Source organism: Rhinolophus sinicus, linkage group LG02, assembly GCF_036562045.2.
Source record: "Rhinolophus sinicus isolate RSC01 linkage group LG02, ASM3656204v1, whole genome shotgun sequence".
Lineage (NCBI taxonomy): Eukaryota > Metazoa > Chordata > Mammalia > Chiroptera > Rhinolophidae > Rhinolophus > Rhinolophus sinicus.
In genome coordinates this window covers 8768928-8786639 of record NC_133752.1, presented here as the reverse complement: position 1 = coordinate 8786639, position 17712 = coordinate 8768928, and the positions used below count along the sequence as shown (strand labels likewise).

The 17712-nt window shown below is 43.4% G+C and overlaps 1 protein-coding gene across 1 annotated transcript in view; it reads right to left on the bottom strand.

Moving 5' to 3' along the window:
• Nucleotides 1-2975, bottom strand: part of CPEB2 (cytoplasmic polyadenylation element binding protein 2) — a 63053-nt gene extending 60078 nt beyond the window's left edge. Inside the window, 2 exon segments of the mRNA XM_074321496.1 lie at nt 1188-2577; nt 2579-2975. Coding sequence (XP_074177597.1) covers nt 1188-2577; nt 2579-2790 — 1602 coding nt within the window. The 5' untranslated portion in view covers nt 2791-2975.
• Between the last annotated feature and the right edge of the window lie 14737 nt (nt 2976-17712).

Sequence of the window (17712 nt, the reverse complement as noted above, 5' to 3'; positions counted from 1 at the left end):
GAAAATGGCCTTAAACAGAAATCACTACGATAAATGCTGACTAGATCACAAAAGAACAAAATACTCTTTCAATATCCACTAACCAACCCAGCGGTCACTCAAACACTGTACTGAAGGGATAACAAAACAGATCTTGAATCAGAAAGGACCCGGATGAATAAAAAACCCTGCCGTGTTATTTCATAATTACACTATCCACTTAAAATAGAAACGCCCTGTAATTCAAGAGAAGGACACCAAAAAGATGTACTTAAGTCTCCTCTTCAAGGTAACACACCAATCCCAGATTCAAGTTTCCTTTTGTTTTAAAACCCGTGAAATAGTACCCAAACGTTAAAAAGCACCGAACTAAAACCATCTCGGAACATCTCAGTTCTAACCAAGTAAGCCACCACTACCAGGTTCTCGTTCAAGTCCTCTGACAGCTCAGGTGACAGAGCCCGGGACAGCGGAGGCAGGCGGCGGGCTGCGCAGCCGGGCCGCTCCTCTCCCGACGCCGGGTCCCGACGCCCGGGCGGGGCGGAGCTGCCGGCAAGTGGTGCGGGCCCGCCACCGCTTCCCCGGCGGGCGACGTCTGTCTCCGGCCAATTAAGAATGAAACAAACTCGAAAGGAAAAAACCTTTGCGCCAGTTCCCTCAGTGGGCGACACGCACGGTCTCGGGTAACCATCTCCCAGCTTCCCAAGTTCGCTTCCCACCGCCGCTCCTCAGAGCCCGCCGCCCGAGCCCGCCGGCCCGCGCCGCGCTCCAGCCCGTCCTCGCCGCCTTTCTCGGATCCCGGGACGCGGACAGCGGCCCTGCAGGCCAGGGGGCGTCGGCGGGGCCCGGGTTCGCGGGGCTGGCCGGCTACTGGGGACGCGAGGGACGACACGCCCGCCCACCCGCCGCCGCGGCCGCGGCCCCCACTGGCGCTCGGGAGCGTTCGAAGGGGCGCCCGGACGGCGGCTCCCAGCGCGAACCCGCCTCCAGAGCCTCAAGCCCACGGTGGCTGCTGCCTGCCCGCCCGCCCGCCCCGCCGGGGACTGCGGTCCCGAGTCCTGTCACTCTTTCCGCCCTCCCAGTCGCTCTGTCACTTGGGCGAGTCGCCCTCGCCGCTGGTCGGGGCCACCTGGGCCGAACCCGGCCCCCGGCCGCCTCGCCCGCTCCCCCGGCCCCATGGCGCTGCCCGGCCGCCGCCGCCGCCGTACCTGGTGGTGGTTGTAGGAGTTCCTCTGCTGCAGGAAGGCGGCGGCCGCCGCCTGGTGCTGCTGCTGGAGCTGCGGGCTGACCGGCGACCTGCGGCTGGGCGGCTGCTGCGGCGCCGCGGGCGGTGGGGGCTGCTGCTGAGGTAAATTCATGGCGGGCGGCGGCGGCGGGGGCACAGCGGCCGCCGAGAAGGGGCCGCCGAAACCGCCGCCGCCGCCGCCGCCGCCGCCGCCGCTGGCCGGCACGCTGAGCCCCGCGCAGCCGTGCGGGGGCACGGGCGAGAAGCTCGGGAAGAAGGCCGGGTTCATGGACGACGGCAGCCCGGGGTAGAAGCCGTTCTCCGAATCGGGGCTGGGCGGCGGCATGGCGCTTAGCGAGCCGCCGCCGCCGCTGCCACCACCCGGGGTGGCGGCCGACGAGCCGGGCTGCGGCGGCTGCGGCTGCGGCGGTTGCTGGGGCGGCGGCGGCGGCGGCTGCTGGGGCGGCGGCGGCTGCTGGGGCGGCGGCGGCGACGCGGTCTGCACCGACCAGGGGGTGCCGAAGCCGGGCAGCGGCGGCGGCGACGCGGGGCCGCCTCCCCCTCCGCCTCCGGGGGGCCCCCCGCCCCCGCCGCCGCCGCCCGGGTGCGGAAGGTCCGCGCTCTGCAGACTGCTGAAGGCGCCCGCGCCGAGCGCCCCGCCGGGCAGGAGGTTACTGGGACTGTTGAGCAGGGGGTGGTTGGGGGACTCCATGGAGCCCGGCGCGGGGTTCACCGGCGGCGTCGAGGGGGCCAAGCTCGCATTGGGGGACTCGGCGGCGCTGCCCTCGCCCGCGGCCGGGGTCTTGCGAGGGCTGCCCGCGCCTCCGTGGCGGCGCCGCGGGGCTGCGGGCGGCGAAGGCTGGAGCTGCGGGAGCGGGGGCAGGTCGGCCGGGCGCTGCCGCGGGGCGAGGTCCTGCGGCGGGAGGTGCTGCGGGAGCGGGCGGCTGAACTGCGGCGGCGGCTGCGGGCGCTGGACGAGCTGCGCCGGCGGGAGGAGCGGGCCGGGCGGCGGCGGCGGCGGCGGCGGCTTCGAGTCCGGAGGGTGGGGAAGCTGGGCAGGGCTGAACTCTTTCCTCTTCTGGCTGCTCGGCGGCTGCTGCTGCCGCTCACTGAAGTCCTGCGGGGAGGAGGTGCGGCGGCGGGAGGCGGAGGAGGAGGGGGGGTGGTGCAGACTCGGTTTGAAGTCCTGGGAGGGGAGGAGGTGGGTCACACCCGCGTTCGTGCCGCCGCCGGGGTGCTGGCTGGGGAGTTTCTCCGCGGCCGCCGCCCCCGATAGCGGCCGCGCCGGCTGCTGTGTCAGCCCCAGCAGCAGCTCATCCTGCATGGTCTGCTGATGCACCAGGAACGGGGAGGAAGAGGAAGCGGCAGCAGCTGCCTGCGCCGCCGCAGCCGAGGGGGACCGGGAAGGGGGAGGCGGCCTCTGAGAAGCCGGTGACAAGCAACGGCGGCGGCGGCGAAAGGGGGCCGAAGGGCGTGGCGGAGGGCAGAGGGGCGTAGGGACGGCACGTCCCGCCGCCGAATAGGGACCCCGGGCTGCTGCTTCGGAGCGGGGCGGTCTGCAGCACCCCAAACCCGAACTCCCTCATTTATCAGGCCGGCGGCAGCGGGAGGAGACGCGTCCCGTCCGCTGCCCCGCCTAGGAAGCCGCTGGATCTGGGGCGGCGCGGCCGTGGTGGAAGGAGGGGGAGTTAGTGAGAGAGGGACACCGTGATTGAGCCAGGGGCACCGACTTCAGCCCCACAGCTCCTCGCGGCGGCCACCGCCGCCTCCCGAGACCGGCTCGGGCGCCGCCGCCGCCGCCGCCCTCGCGGCTTAAGAACCCCGGAACGTGCGTCAGCGCCACCTCACAATCGCGCCGCCCCCCGCGGTGCGTCCTGGCACGCGCGGGCGCGAGGCCGCCGCGCCCCCGCTGCCCCGCCCCCGCCCCGCCCCTCGTTAATATGCAGGCTCGGCCGGGGGCGCGCTCGCGCTCCTGGGAGGGCGGGGAGCGCGGAAGCGAGCGGCGTGTCTTCTTGCGCCGGGTCTCGCGCCCAGGGAAAAGGAAAGGCCAGTTGGGGCGACGGGCGGGCGGCCGGCCCACTGGGGTGTGAGCGCAGGGCGCGCGCGCGCGCACGAGGGCGAGCACGCGCGGGAGGGGCGGACGGTTTGGGGGCAACGGCCCCTCCCAGCGCGGGGTCTGTGCAAGGCCTGCTCCATGTCGCCCCCCGCCCCCTAACTTCAGTCCCGTCACGCTCGCGGCCCCGCCTCCTTCATGTCACCTCCGCTCCACCCTCGGTCACGAGAGGCCCAGCCAGAGGGATGGGGGCTTCTCAGTGTGGGGATGGCCCTCGAGGTAAACTGAGCCCAGGGAGTCGGGCTGGGAGCGGCTCCCGACCCCGGCGGCCGCGCGCGGCCGGCACTGCGCGAGCGGAACGGGGATCCGGTCCCCTCCCACCCTCGCTGTTCAGCACGGGTGTCCTTTGGCCAACTCGGCCGTGCAGGCTCTGCCTGCCTTGCAGCCCTCCGGGCCGTTCGCCCACACCTCTTACTCCACCACGGCTCCGACTTGGAGCCTTCTCGCTTGCCCTAGAAAGCGCCTTCTCGGGCTGGTTTCTGTTTTAGTCGCTTGTGCTGTCATCGACCTTTCTGCCTCCGCGTGAAGGTGTTTTCTGTGAAGGTAAACATGAAGCCCCGGCTGTATACCAAACATTTTCTCTCCAGTAATGAGGAACAAAGTCCCTGGAACCTAACACGGCTCCGTGTGGTTTTTTACACACTTATATGCATATAATGGGTTCCGAGGCGAGCTCCCATGGTAACCCTGGGCCAGGTCCAAGTCTTCCTATTTCATAAAAGCATTTAATGTGCTATCATCAGGGCTGCTGTGTGTGGGACTCCTCCCCACCACATTCATTCTGGCATCCCCGCCCCTTCCCCCTAGGGAGACTAATTTAAACATTTCCGAAGCTTTATGAATTCTAGGGAGAAAGATTTCTCACGTAGGGAAAAAAGGAGGTTCTGACTCAGCAACAGACTTGTCGAGGCTTGCAAAATGGAAGGGGACTGAGCTTTCCGTGCAGGGCTCTTGTTGGGAGCAAAAGAAGAGGAACTGATCTTGTAGATTTCAAAAAGAAAAACTTTATATAGAGAAAGAAATTATGTGAGAGTCTGGGGAAAGTATGGCAAAATGGTTCATATTGCATAATAAGATACGGATTATTTGCTCCTGTTTTGTAATTTTAACTTTTTCTGGGCACTTAGAGAACTGAAACTACCGAATGGATCCTAGAATACAGACTACTCCCCAAAGCAGTAGAAGGTAGATTTAGACAACTTGATTTTGATTTACAACTGGACTAAGGTTAAATAGTGTTATAAATTAGCACACTCTTTCTGATGTAGGCAGAGTGTACATTTTTACGAGTCCTCATTCTCTCAGTTAAATTTCATTTCCACTTTTGTGACTTCAGTGCTTCAAATTTATATAAATCAGAATAAATACAGAAAAAGAGAACAACATTGCAAGGGGAAAATAGGTGTTATGTATAATGTGTATGTCTGATATCCTGTCTAATGAACTAAGCTTGATACTACCTTTACAATAAGGAAAAAGTACTTTTAAAAAACCTAATAAATGATGCAGAAATTGGTCAAATGCATAGAAACAGTTTGAATTAGTAATCTCAAAAGCGTTTTTAACAATCAAGCAAAATACAGAACTGGAGAAGTACTTTTATTATTCTAAATTACAGTGTCTAGAAAATAATCTGAGCTCATGAGAATTAAAAACAGAAATGGCCATTTTCACAGCACCTATTGACACATTGTTAACTATAATTCATTAATGTATTTTACAGGGAAAAACTTTCAGCAATCGAGGCATGTGAAGTCTTAAAAATGAACACATTTTTTTTTTAAGTAAAGTTATATTTGATTAGAATCAGCTGCAGACCAAACAAATCTTGAAAAAGAAAGGAAATAAGGCATAAAACATAGTTCAATCACCCATTAAAATTGCAGTTAGTGCAATATAAGGATAAGAGAGCATACATTTAAAAGCCAAATGGTGCCATTCTGGGTTAAAGTTTGAACAAAAACAGTATTTCTTCATGTTCTCATACTGGTTTTGTTTTAGAGGATTTAGAGCTCTTCAGGATGGAACAAAGCCATCAAGTTAGGTATTACGTAATAAGGTCAAACTTCATACTAAGTACATCAAATTCCAAAGTCCAACTGCCAGACCCTCCACTCACTGCTTTAACACCTCAGACTGTGTTAATGAAGGCCCCATTTTTTATGAGAGAAAACTTACATTCTGAAGTCTAAAACTTTTAAGGGAGGGAGGATTCCATCATTGAAAAATATTCAAACAAAAAGGTTTCCTATAGTGGAGTGGTGGTAGGGATGGCGTGGGGAAAGGTGGGCAGGAGGGGTTGTGGTCCTCGAACAGGTCCAATGTCAAGATCTTATGAGTCTATATTATAATCTTTCTCACATGAAAATATGTTAACTATATGACTACTGTGTTTCCCCGAAAATAAGGCCTAGCTGGACAACCAGCTCTAATGCGTCTTTTGGAGGAAAAATTAATATAAGACCCGGTCTTATTGTACTATAATATAAAACTGGGTCTTATATAATTAATATAATATAATATAATATAATATAATATAATATAATATAATATAATATAATATAATACAATACAATATATAATATAATACCTGGTCCTATATTATTTTTTGCTCCAAAAGACACATTAGAGCTGATTGTCCGGGTAGGCCTTATTTTTAGGGAAACACAGTTATTAAGTTGGTCCTTGACTTTATTTGACAGTCCCTTGTTCGTTTCTTCCCACTGTCCTAGGCCAGTTTTTTAAAAAATATTTTTGCTACAACCAGGGAAGCCACACACACACAACTGAAATAAAGCTTTTTTTAAGTAATTCTTAACACATGCCAGAAACTCTAGTTTTAAATTCTATTCACCTTTTTACATTGATCTTAAATCACTAAGTTGATTTTGAGACCCACAATTAGGTCATGAGCTGAAATTTAAAAACACTGTCCTAGAAGAGTATTTCACACTTTCTCCTCTATCTTAAAGCCTTCTCGCACTTTCTCTCCTGTCCTCATTCTCAGCTGCTGACCTGGCTTCCTATTAAACTGAGAAAAGAACAGTTACAGGAGAGCTGCCACAGGTCCACACTGTTCCAGTCACTCTTGCAGCCACTCTGTCCCTTTACACGGCGTCTTATCTCTGCTACATGCAGGGCCTGTCCATACCCCACACTCCGTCTAAGCTCTGAGACCCTCCACTGCTACATGAGATCCTCCCCACACCTGCTTAGGACACGGCGTCATAGCCATCCCAATGTCTCATGACATCCCCAATTTTACATGTCCAAAATTGAACTCCCCCACTTCATTAATCCCCATCTCTGTAAATAAGGCACTCCATTTTTTTCAGTTGCTCAGGCCAAAAATGTTGGGGTCATCCTTCTATTTTTCTTACAGCATATACAAGCCATTGTTACATGCTGCTTGACCAGTTCTCACCACTCCCACCACAAGCAGCCTGGGCCAGGCCATTCAGGAGGCTCTCATTGACGAAAATATCTAGAATCTTCCCCTGATGATCAAGTATATAGCCTCAAACACAATAAAATGTCTTCCAGGTGGTGTCACTCTTTGTAGCAGTTGGGAGATCTGTCACCCAACTCCAGTACTCTCATCTAAGAGAGAAGCCTTCAACCTCTCAGTAATTCCTTCCGTGATGCCCACGGGCACATCTGTAGACTGACTTAACTCTTCCATGGCTTACTGCCTGTTACCATTAGGCCTAGTGAACTTGACTAGATTATAAATATTTGAAAGCAGTGGCTATTTCTTACATAGTCCTTTATTTTCCCAATTCTTGATTCATCTATGTATCCAGAAACTATTGAGTCCTACTGCGTACCAGATACTGCCAGGTACCGGGGCTACGGCCATGAACAAAACAGGAGACATATACTCTGCATAACCAGGGAGGCTGTAAATAAACATTTGCTGTTGATACTTATTATGGTAGTTCCCAGCCCTAATTGTCTAGACAGAGTCATAAATAGTGAGATTCTAGGCTGAAACTGACCTACAAAATTGGAGTCATACGTGCTGCAACATAGCCTTGCTGGGCTAGTCATGGGTGGAGCCCCGAGATGACTATGGAATATTTAGGTGAGGCAAATTCAGCAGGAAGGCAGAAGAAATTACACACTGAAACACATTGTAATCCTAGCTTGAAATGGGATTTCCATTCATTATCTCCTTTACTTGTCACAATATACTTTGTGAGCAGAGAAAGCAAACAATATTCCTATTTTATAGTTGGAAAACCAAAGCCCAGGTACAAAATAGTTTACCTCAGGTAGTTTGTATAGCCTGTTCTTAATTGTTCTGTCTCCCCATTTCTCAGTCTCCTTCTCCATTAATTGTTCCTCAGACTATCACCAGAGATGTCAAGATATTTGAGCAAAACAGAGCCACAGTGATAAGCCCTAAAAGCAATGGTTGCTACTTCTCCCAAATGATAAGGGATAGAAAGGATAACCCTGAAGCCTTCTCAGTAATATCTAACTAAATGAGTAACAATTGGCAGTAGTGACCTCAGAGTGAAAGCATCTTCTTTTCAAAATACATATCCCACAAAAAGTCAGAAATACTCCTCAAATGTGCTTGTTTATTTTTCTCCTATGAGAAGAATGAGGCCTGGCTGTATATATTGGATATATTGAATTGAATTCTTGTATTTCATATTCTAGAAAGCTAACTCTTTCAATTGATAAATTATTCTATGCAGAGAAAAGTGAAGATGTATTTTGACTAAATACTAAACATTTAGGTTTTATGGAGATGAAGAGTAATTGCATCTATCAAATTTGTCTTAATATTTTTAGACTCTTAGAAAGAAGATTAAAAGTTTTAAATGTTTATTTCAGAAACTATGAATGTTATGTAAAAAAGGAAAATCAGGAAGATTATTTGGTAGCAGACATTACCCACCAGCCTTTGTACAAGGATTGATTAAGCGTCAAGACAATGGATGAAAAGCATTCTGAGAGAAGGGGGATATTTGATTTTCGTCAAGGTTAGTGCATCATCCTCACTGTTATCAATTCACTTATTACTAACTTTCTACTTTGCGCACTGTGCTCTTGATAAGACTGCAGGACTTTATGTCTTCTTGCATCCAAAATTTATAAGTGCAACTCATTGCGTTAAGTTTGCAGGACAATAATCCATAAAAATATGAAGAACAATAGATCTCAATTTTCAGTAGAAAAAGTTATAGACAAGACAGAAAAAGCAGAGAACCATGTGATTTCACTGATATGTGGTATATAAACCAAAAACAACAAAAGAACAAGACAAACAAATGAGAAACAGAAACTCATAGACACAGACAATAGTTCAGTGGTTACCAGAGGGTAAGGGGGGGGTGGGTGGTGGGTGGTGGGAGATGAGGGTAAGGGGGATCAAATATATGGTGATGGAAGGAGAACTGACTCTGGGTGATGAACACACAATGGGATTTATAGATGATGTAATACAGAATTGTACACCTGAAATCTATGTAATTTTACTAACAATTGTCACCCCAATAAATTTAATAAAAACAAACGAACAAACAAACAAAAAAGAAATTTTAGAAAATTTTCATGAGGTTGTGAATCATACATGTGAAAGTACTGATGTTTTTAGGCCCACAGTTGATCCCTATTTATCTCACATTAAGAGACAGGGAAGAGGGGTATGATGGGCTCAGAGGGGCTACGGAGTCAGAGACCTGGTTTTGAATCCTAATTCCCTCTGTTACTGTGTAACTTCAGCAGTTAAACTTTGGGAATCTCAGTTTTCTCATCTTTATAGTGAAAAGAGAACCAACCATTATCTATCTGTGAAGTCGGGGTTATTATCAATAAGAGTAACAATATTTTCAATGGAGAGTCTTCTAGTGTTTCACACAGAATAGATGTTTAAATAACAAATAAATCTTAGCTGTCATCTGCCATGCAGTTTAGGGTAAAGAATAAACTAGAAAGCTGTCTAGAACACACTGGTAATCCAGGGGGGTGGATAACAAAACAAAACAAAAAAATTACCCAAAACATGCAAATAGGTGATGGTAATGGTAGTAAAATCCCATTAACAGTAATGAAAGGATAAATCCAACTTAAAAATGGAAAAGGAGAGATTATATTCTTCCTACATTTAAAAATCAAGAAAAAAATTCTAAAAGTTAAATATTAAGCTTACTCAGTGACTACTTAATCCCTAAGGAAGACCAGTGTTGTAAATAGGGCAAACTCGGGCTTTAAGAACAGAGCTGAATTCCAGTACCAGTTCTGACACCTACTGGGTGGAGTGTGTTAACCTGAGCAGGTTAACCTTCTGTCTCTTTTTTCCCCTCTGATAAGTACTAGAGTAAACGATGCATGCAAGACACCTAATGCTGTTAGAGCACTGGTCTTCAAACTAGGCTACATCTAAACCATCGTGGTCCAGTACAAATATAATATGAGCCACAAGTGAGAGCTACGTATGTAATGTGAAATTTTCTAGTAGCCACATTTAAAAAAGGAAAAAGAAACAGGTGAAATTAACTTGAGTAATGTATTTTAACTCAACATATGAAAAATATTATTTCATGATGTAATCAGTAAAATGTTATTACTGCTTCTTCTGTATCTATTGAGATGATTGTGGTTTCTGTGGTTTATTCTATGAATATAATGTATTAACATTGATTTTCAGATGTTAAACTAATCTTGCATTTCTGGGAAAAATCCCTCTTGGTCACGGTATGTAATCCTGCATGTATATGTTCCTAGATTTGGATTGGTTGTATTTTGTTGAGGATATTTGCATCTATATTCATAGGGGATCTTGGTCGGTAATGTTCTTTTCTTGTGATGCCTGTGACTTGCTTTGGTAGTGAGGTAATTCTGCTCTCACAGAATATGTGAAGTAGTGTTCCTTCTAATTTTTGTAAGCATGTGTGAAGGATTGGGGTTAGTTCTTTAAATGTGTGGTAGTATTCACCAGTGAAACCATGTGGGCCTGGACTTTTTTGCGTGGGAATTTTTTAGATTGCTAATTCAATCTCTTGTTATAAGTCAATTCGGATTTTTAATTTCTTCTTATTTCAGTTTCAGTTGTTTGTGTTTTTCTGGAACTTTGTCCATTTCATCTAGGTTATCTAATTTTTTGGCATACAACTTCAGAGGATTCCCTTATAATCCTCTTATTTTTCTGTGAGGTTGGTGCTGAGGTAGCCTCTTTTATTCCTGATTTTAGTAATTTGAGTCCTTTCTTTTTTTCCTGGTCAGCCTAACTAAAGTTTTGTCAATATTGTTGATGTTTTTCAAAGAACAGCTTTTGGTTTCATTAATGTTCGCTATTATTTATTTTCTCTATTTCATTTATTTGTGCTCAAATCTTTACTATTTTCTGTCTTCTGTTTGTTTTGGTTTTAGTTTATTCCTCTTTTGCTAGTTTCTTAAGATGGAAGCTAAGGTTATTGATTTGAGATCTTTATTCCTTTTATAACTATAAGCATTATAGCTATAAATTTTCCTCTGATTGCTGTTTTAGTTGCATTTCTTAAGTTTCGGTATGTGGTTTTGTTTTCATTTATCTCAAATTATTTTGTAATTTGCCTTGGGACTTTTTCTTTGACTCATTTGTTATTTAGGAGAGTTTTGTTTAATTTTCACATATCTGTGAATTTCTCAAAATTCCTTCTGTTTTTATGACTTTTAATTTCATTTCATCGTAGTCAAAGAACATACTTTGTATGATTTAAAATGCTTTTAAATTTATTGAGGTTCGTTTTATGGTGTCTTAACACATGTTCTATCCTTAACATATGTTCTAACATATGCTCTTGAGAAGAATGTATATTCTGCTGCTGATTGGAGTGTTCTATAGATATCTGTTACATTTAATCGGTTTATAGTGCTCAAGTTATCTGTTTCCCTGTTGATCTTCTGCTCAGTTGTTCTATCCATTAACAAAAGTGGGTTATTGAAGTTTTCAAATATTGTTGTTAAATTGTCTATTTCTCACTTTAATTTATGTATTTTATTTTAAGTTATTGGGGTCTGTGTTGTTAGGTGCATTATAAGTTTTTGTTTTCTTGATGGATTGACCCTTTTATTAATTATTATATCTTTTTTTTCTCTAGTAACACATTTTGTCTTTAAGTCTGTTTTGTCTGATACAAGTATAGCCACTCTGGCTCTCTTTTGGATACTGTTTGTATGATATAGATTTTCTATCCTTTCACTTTCAACTTACTTTGAATCTAGTGTGTCTCTTGTGAATGACATATGGTTGGATCATGTTTGCTCCATGTAACCATATTCTATATTTTGACTGGCAAGACACATATTCTTATTAAAGGAATAACACCACCATTATTTCATATGCTGCACATTTATTGCTTTATTTCACATTAGTTGATGAGAACTAGTATATTGATATATCTTCTTTTTTAAAAAAATTTTCTCCCAAGTTTATTCATTCACCAGAAATTTGTTTTCTTTCTTTATTTTTCATAATTAAATTTATTGGGCTGACAATGGTTAGTAAAATTACATAGGTTTCAAGTGTAAAATTTTATAATACATCATCTATATATCACATGTGAGCTCACCACCCCACAGTCAGTTCTCCTTCTATCACCATATACTTGACTCCCTTTACCCTTATCTACCATCCTTCTTCGCCACTTACCCTCTGAAAACCACTAAACTGTTGTCTGTGTCTATGAGTTTCTGTTTCTTCATTTGTTTGTCTTGTTCTTTTGTTGCTTTTGGTTAATATTACTCTTCCATAAGAAAAGATGAGATACTGCTGTTTGCGTTAACATGGATGGATCTTGAGATTATGCCAAGCGAAATAAGTCAGACAGAAAAAGTCAAAACCATATGACTTCACTCATATGTGGGATATAAAACTGATCTTCTTTTCAAATTTATATTAGATTTGTATTATTTTAATTTCGGCTAATTTTTCACAATCTGTTTTATGGGGTTCATTTTATAATTTATTTCTCAATGTTTTTATAATATTTCTTGCAATGATTATTAACACATTTGTTTGAATTAAAAAACAAACAAAAGCAGAAATTTTTTTCTGAAAGACAGTGCAATTTGGCTACTGGTTTACCAGTTAGGTATATGATGGACATTTTCCATAAATTGATCTATACGTAGCTACACAGTTTTCATTTCATATATATATGTATAAAATCCAGGGAGAAAGTATAATGGAAATGTGAGTTCAAAGAGAAAAAGGGAAGGCCTGAAATTTCCAGATTTTACCAAATAACTTTTTCATATATTTTGTAATAGCTGGTCATGGGTATTAAATTGTTATAATATTCAAATTTCATTGGATACATTTAAAATGACATAGTAATTATATTTAAAGGAACAATATTAAAATGTATATTAAAAATTACATCCTTTATAACAATTAAACTCATGATAAACATTTCTAGATGATTTAAAATGTTTAAGACATTTAAAACTATTCAAATATACAAGACATGTTTTAAATGTTCAAAATTTCTTTAGGTGATTCTTGAAGAAAAATCTTTAAAGTCTAGGTCAGAGAATAAAGGCAATCCAAGTCCATCATCTTTAGTTGCCTTATTTACTGCTATATTCCCAGTGCTAATCATATCCCTGTGATTGAATGAATGAATGTCCTGAATGGTGACATTACAAATTACATACTTGCTGCCTAAAGAAAGGATGATCCTGGAGGTAGATTTTTCCCTATTTAGGTTAGGTTATTAGTTGTAGTAGACAGAACAGGATCCTGATAGAAACAGGGAAAGGATACCTATACACCTGACTCAAGAAGACAGCCCTGCAGGCTTAGCTTTATATTTGTCAGACCCCAGAATAATGAAAGATTGAGACCTAGTCTTAAGGGAGCTCAATAAAGGAAGAAGATCCATACATAGCAATTACCTTGAATTGTACAAGCACTTTTTGGGCAGGTACTTCTTGGCTGGCACTCTGTTAAGCACTGAAAATGCAAAGATGAAGAAGACGGGGAACATGAGGAATACACTAAACGAAGAAGTATGATGAAGCAGCGTATGCGCTATAAGAGGAATATATTAATATTAAGTTATTAGGTTGAACTACTTGAAATTACTGTTATTTGACCATTTTGACCTACCAAAAAACTGTTCAAATTCTCATGATTCAACATACGTGGTATGTGTAAATCCATGTTAAAGAACAATAAATCCTCAGGGATTCATTAATCAGGGGAAATAATATGCAGTCAGTGTCCCTGAAATTGGACATTGAAGGATGAAGAAGAAGATGCATAGATGGGTAGGTGGCAGATGGGACATTTGAGATAGCAGGATCAATGAGAGCAAGAGTGGAGAGGAATAGAAGGTACACATATGTTCTGGAAAGGTACATTGAGTTTTCTTTGTGTTGAGGTCTGAAAAGTGTGGAAAGTCCTTTCTACTCTGAGGGTAAGAGTGCTGTAGGCCTAAGAAGATGCTCTTGAGTCAGCAATGGGAAGCCACTGAAGGTTTTCCTAGAGGGGTATTGTGACCAGACAACAGCTTAAGAGAATTAAGGTGGCTGGATGGGGAATGGGTGGTGGGTAAGGAGGTGGAGTCACTGAGATGCTTAAGAAGCACCTGCAATAGTCAAGATGAATGCACTAGATGTGTAGAGGGTTGGAGAAGTGGGGCATAATGTTTCTCTGGCAGAATTGTCATGGTTTGGTTAATGATTAGGTTGAGGGGTTAGCTAAAAGAAGTGTAGGTTCAGGAGTGGGGGAAAGGAGTAAGCTACATGGAGAGATCCTGCAGTGAGAGCAGAGATCTGGGTTATGGCTCCTAGCTCTGCTGGCACACAGTTGATAGTGGAAGCCATCAGGAAAGTGAATATGATTATCAGGAACATTTACCTAGGGAGAGCAGGGGAACAGTGTAAGGGCAAAAGAACAGAGCAGGGGATTAGGAATGAATCTCTGCCCTGTGCGTTACCACATTTTACCTCTATCATAACACTTGTTTACCTGGGTGTTCACCCTTCACAAGTCTGTGAGACCCCAAAGGTGGGAACTAGATCTTACCCATTTTTCAGCATCTTCACAGCTCACAGATGATCAAGGGATTGCCACTTAGGAAAAAATCCTTGCTGGGTCATATTCTAACTTTTATGGATTGTTTTCTAGGTTCCGGTCATTGTTCTAAGTGCCATAAAAGGTGCCCTTTTATTTTATATTTTATAAATGAGGAAATGGAAACATGAACTTGTTCAAGGTCACAATTAGTGAGTGGGAGCCTGGACTTACACTCGGGCAGTGTAACACTGGAGGCTGCTAGCACCTACCTCCCAGACATTGGAATGAGTGGAGTCACAGTGACATCTGTTTGGCACTTTACAGTGTAGAATTGTCTATGAATGCATAGACAATTTAGGCCCAGCTCCAGGCCCTACAACCAAGAGAGCATCTGTAGATGGTGATCATGTTTTAAAAACTCTCATGATATGTGGGCTTCAGGGCTTCAGGGATACTGAATAGTTTAACATATTCCGTGCTGTCTTCCACAGGCCTGGCAAAATTAACATATCATCTTCTATGATGAGAGATAGCTAGTATGAACCGAGAATCAGTTTGATCTTTGATAAAAGGTGTAAAGAAAGTTTTTTGTTTTGTTTTCTTTAACAATCACCCAGAACTTTGTACAGCACCTATATTTCAGTTCTAATTTAGTGCAAAAGTATGTTACTGAGATTCAATACTAACAACTATCATTATTTCATACCAAATATTTCCATCTAAATAAGTTTTAAATAAATATGTTGTGCTTATTCTAAGCATCTTACGAATAGTAAATCATGCAATGCTCTGATGACACAATGAGAGAGATGCACCATCACTATCTGTATTTTACACGAGGAGACAGTGGTAGAGTAATTTGACCGAAGTCACAAAGCTGGGAATTGAGTGCAAGCATCTTACCCCAGAGATGCCAGATCATCTCTTTGTTCATAATTATCATTTATCTACTCTTTCTATTTACATTTTTTCCCAAACTAAATTATGAGACAAATTTTGAAATTCTTTTAACCACTTGTTTAATTAGCATCACACTATATTATACAAATATAATTGAATATAAATATTACATTCTCATATACTGTATATGATCATTTATTACAACTCAGTAGTTCTCAACCCTGGCTACACATTAGAATCACCTAAGGAGCTTTGTTAAAAATTGTTGTTCACCCAAGCCCTACCTCCAGACATTCTGATTTAATTGGTTTGGGTGAAACCTAGACATGAGTATTTTGAAAACTCGCTTATGATTATAATATTCATCCAGGATTGAGAACCACTGATATAGACTGATCATTTATTGATTATGTATTGCTACATATTTTACACACATTATTGTCATTTTTCATGTCAACCTGATTAGATAGGTATTATAATTATCTATGTTCTGTAGATGAGGAAATTGAATAACCAAGAGGCTATCTAATTTTCCCAAGATTAAACTACTTGTGAATAACAGAGACAGGAGGTGAAGCCACATTTTATTAACCCTAACCACTGTGCATTCCACAGCATAAAAATTAATTAATCTACTGTCTCATAAGTGGATCAGCATTCTAGACTGTATTTATTTTATATGTCGGTGCTAAGACTCTAAAAATCTTAATAATTTAACTACCATTCCATTCAGTTTTTTAAAAATACTTTTTAAACAAATTATGCATAGATATACACTTTTTATGTTATACACATCTATTTTTATATTATATAATGTTATATATGGCATGCTTTTGTTGTTAGACTTCTCTTCATTCTTCTGCATTTCTATGTATGAATACGTAATACATTCCAAATAAGTCTCCGTGTACATGAATAGCTTATTAAGATTACTAGATGTTTTCTATTAGTATTGAGAAGAAAATGATAGAAAAGCAATTTATCCTTAGTAGAATAGATTTGGGTTACACTGTGTGAAGATTTTCCTAATCATAAGCAGCATCCTATAGCTAATATTTTTTTAGCACGTTTGCTACATGTCAAGTGAAGTTTCTGCAACTTTCCGTGCATTATTTCAAGTAATACATTTAATGTGTTAATTAATCTCACCCCATCTCTATATTGAAAACTCCTGTACTTACGTCTCTAGCTCAGGACTCCCTTTTGAAATATAAACTTGTTTATCCAACTGCCTGTTTGATGGTTCCACTTGAATGTTTTATAAGTATCTCAAACATAACGTGTCCAAAATTAACCTCTCAAGTATTTTTTCCATGTTTAAAAATTCCCTCAGTCTCCCCTATCTCAGTAAATGGGTCCATGATTTATTCTGTTGGTTCAGGCCAGAAATCTAAGACTCATCCTTGATTCTTTTTGCTCTCCTTCAAAATGGTCTTGTTGGTTTTGTCTCTTAAGTGTATTTCAAATCTATCCACTCCTCTACTCACTGCCACTGCCACCACTACCGTCCCATTCATCAAAATATCTTGAATGGACCATTACAATAGCCTCCTAACTAGTCTCCTTGCTTCCTCTCCGGTTCTCTTATAATCCGTTTTCTACCCTGCACCCTGCAGCCCGTGTTGTATTCAGTTTCATCATTCACTTGCTTAACATCTTTCAATGGCTCCCTTGCCTTGGCCTAGAAGATCCTGCATGATCTCCTATCTCCTGTCAACTCATTCCACTCTCCCCCCGACTCAGTATGTGCAAGCACCCTGGTCTTTCAGTTCTCCAGCCACTCCACAGTTCTTTTGTAGCCCAGTACACTTGTCTCCCAACTGCAGGGCTGGCTCCACATCTTTCAAGTCTCACCTAAAATGTTATTTCTTCATAAAGACCTTCATGGACCGTCCACTCCAAAGTACCCCCCCCCCAACTAGCCTTTATTTCCTTAATAGAACTTATCACCCATCTGTAAGATTTAATTTAATCACTTATTTTATTGTTTGTTTATTTCATTGAATGCAAGATCCATGATAGATTCACATCTACCTTGTTTTGACTTACCCCCAACTGGTTCCTTAGCACATAGCACAGAAGATGCTCACAAAAGAATATATTTCAGGTCTATGTTAAATGAATATAAATGTCATGAATCTTTGATGTGTAATAAAAAAAAAAGTAGTGATCCTTTCCTGAGATTTTAAGAGAAAATGCTAGACTACTAGTATTTTGTGCAGTGATGAATTAAGAGGAAAAAAGTAAGAGCAAAAATTTTGTTGCAAGATTTCACTGTTACCGTTGAGTAAATGTGTATACACACGACAACAAAAAAGCCACACTTTCTATGTTCACCATCATTTTACCAGACAGGACGGTAGAGGGCTAAAGGCAGTGTAGGCCAAAAACACTATAAAGGCACAGGGGTAGAAATTATATGGTGGCTTTGAGCAAAATCAGTAAAATTATTGGAAGACAGTGACCAATAAAGAATTT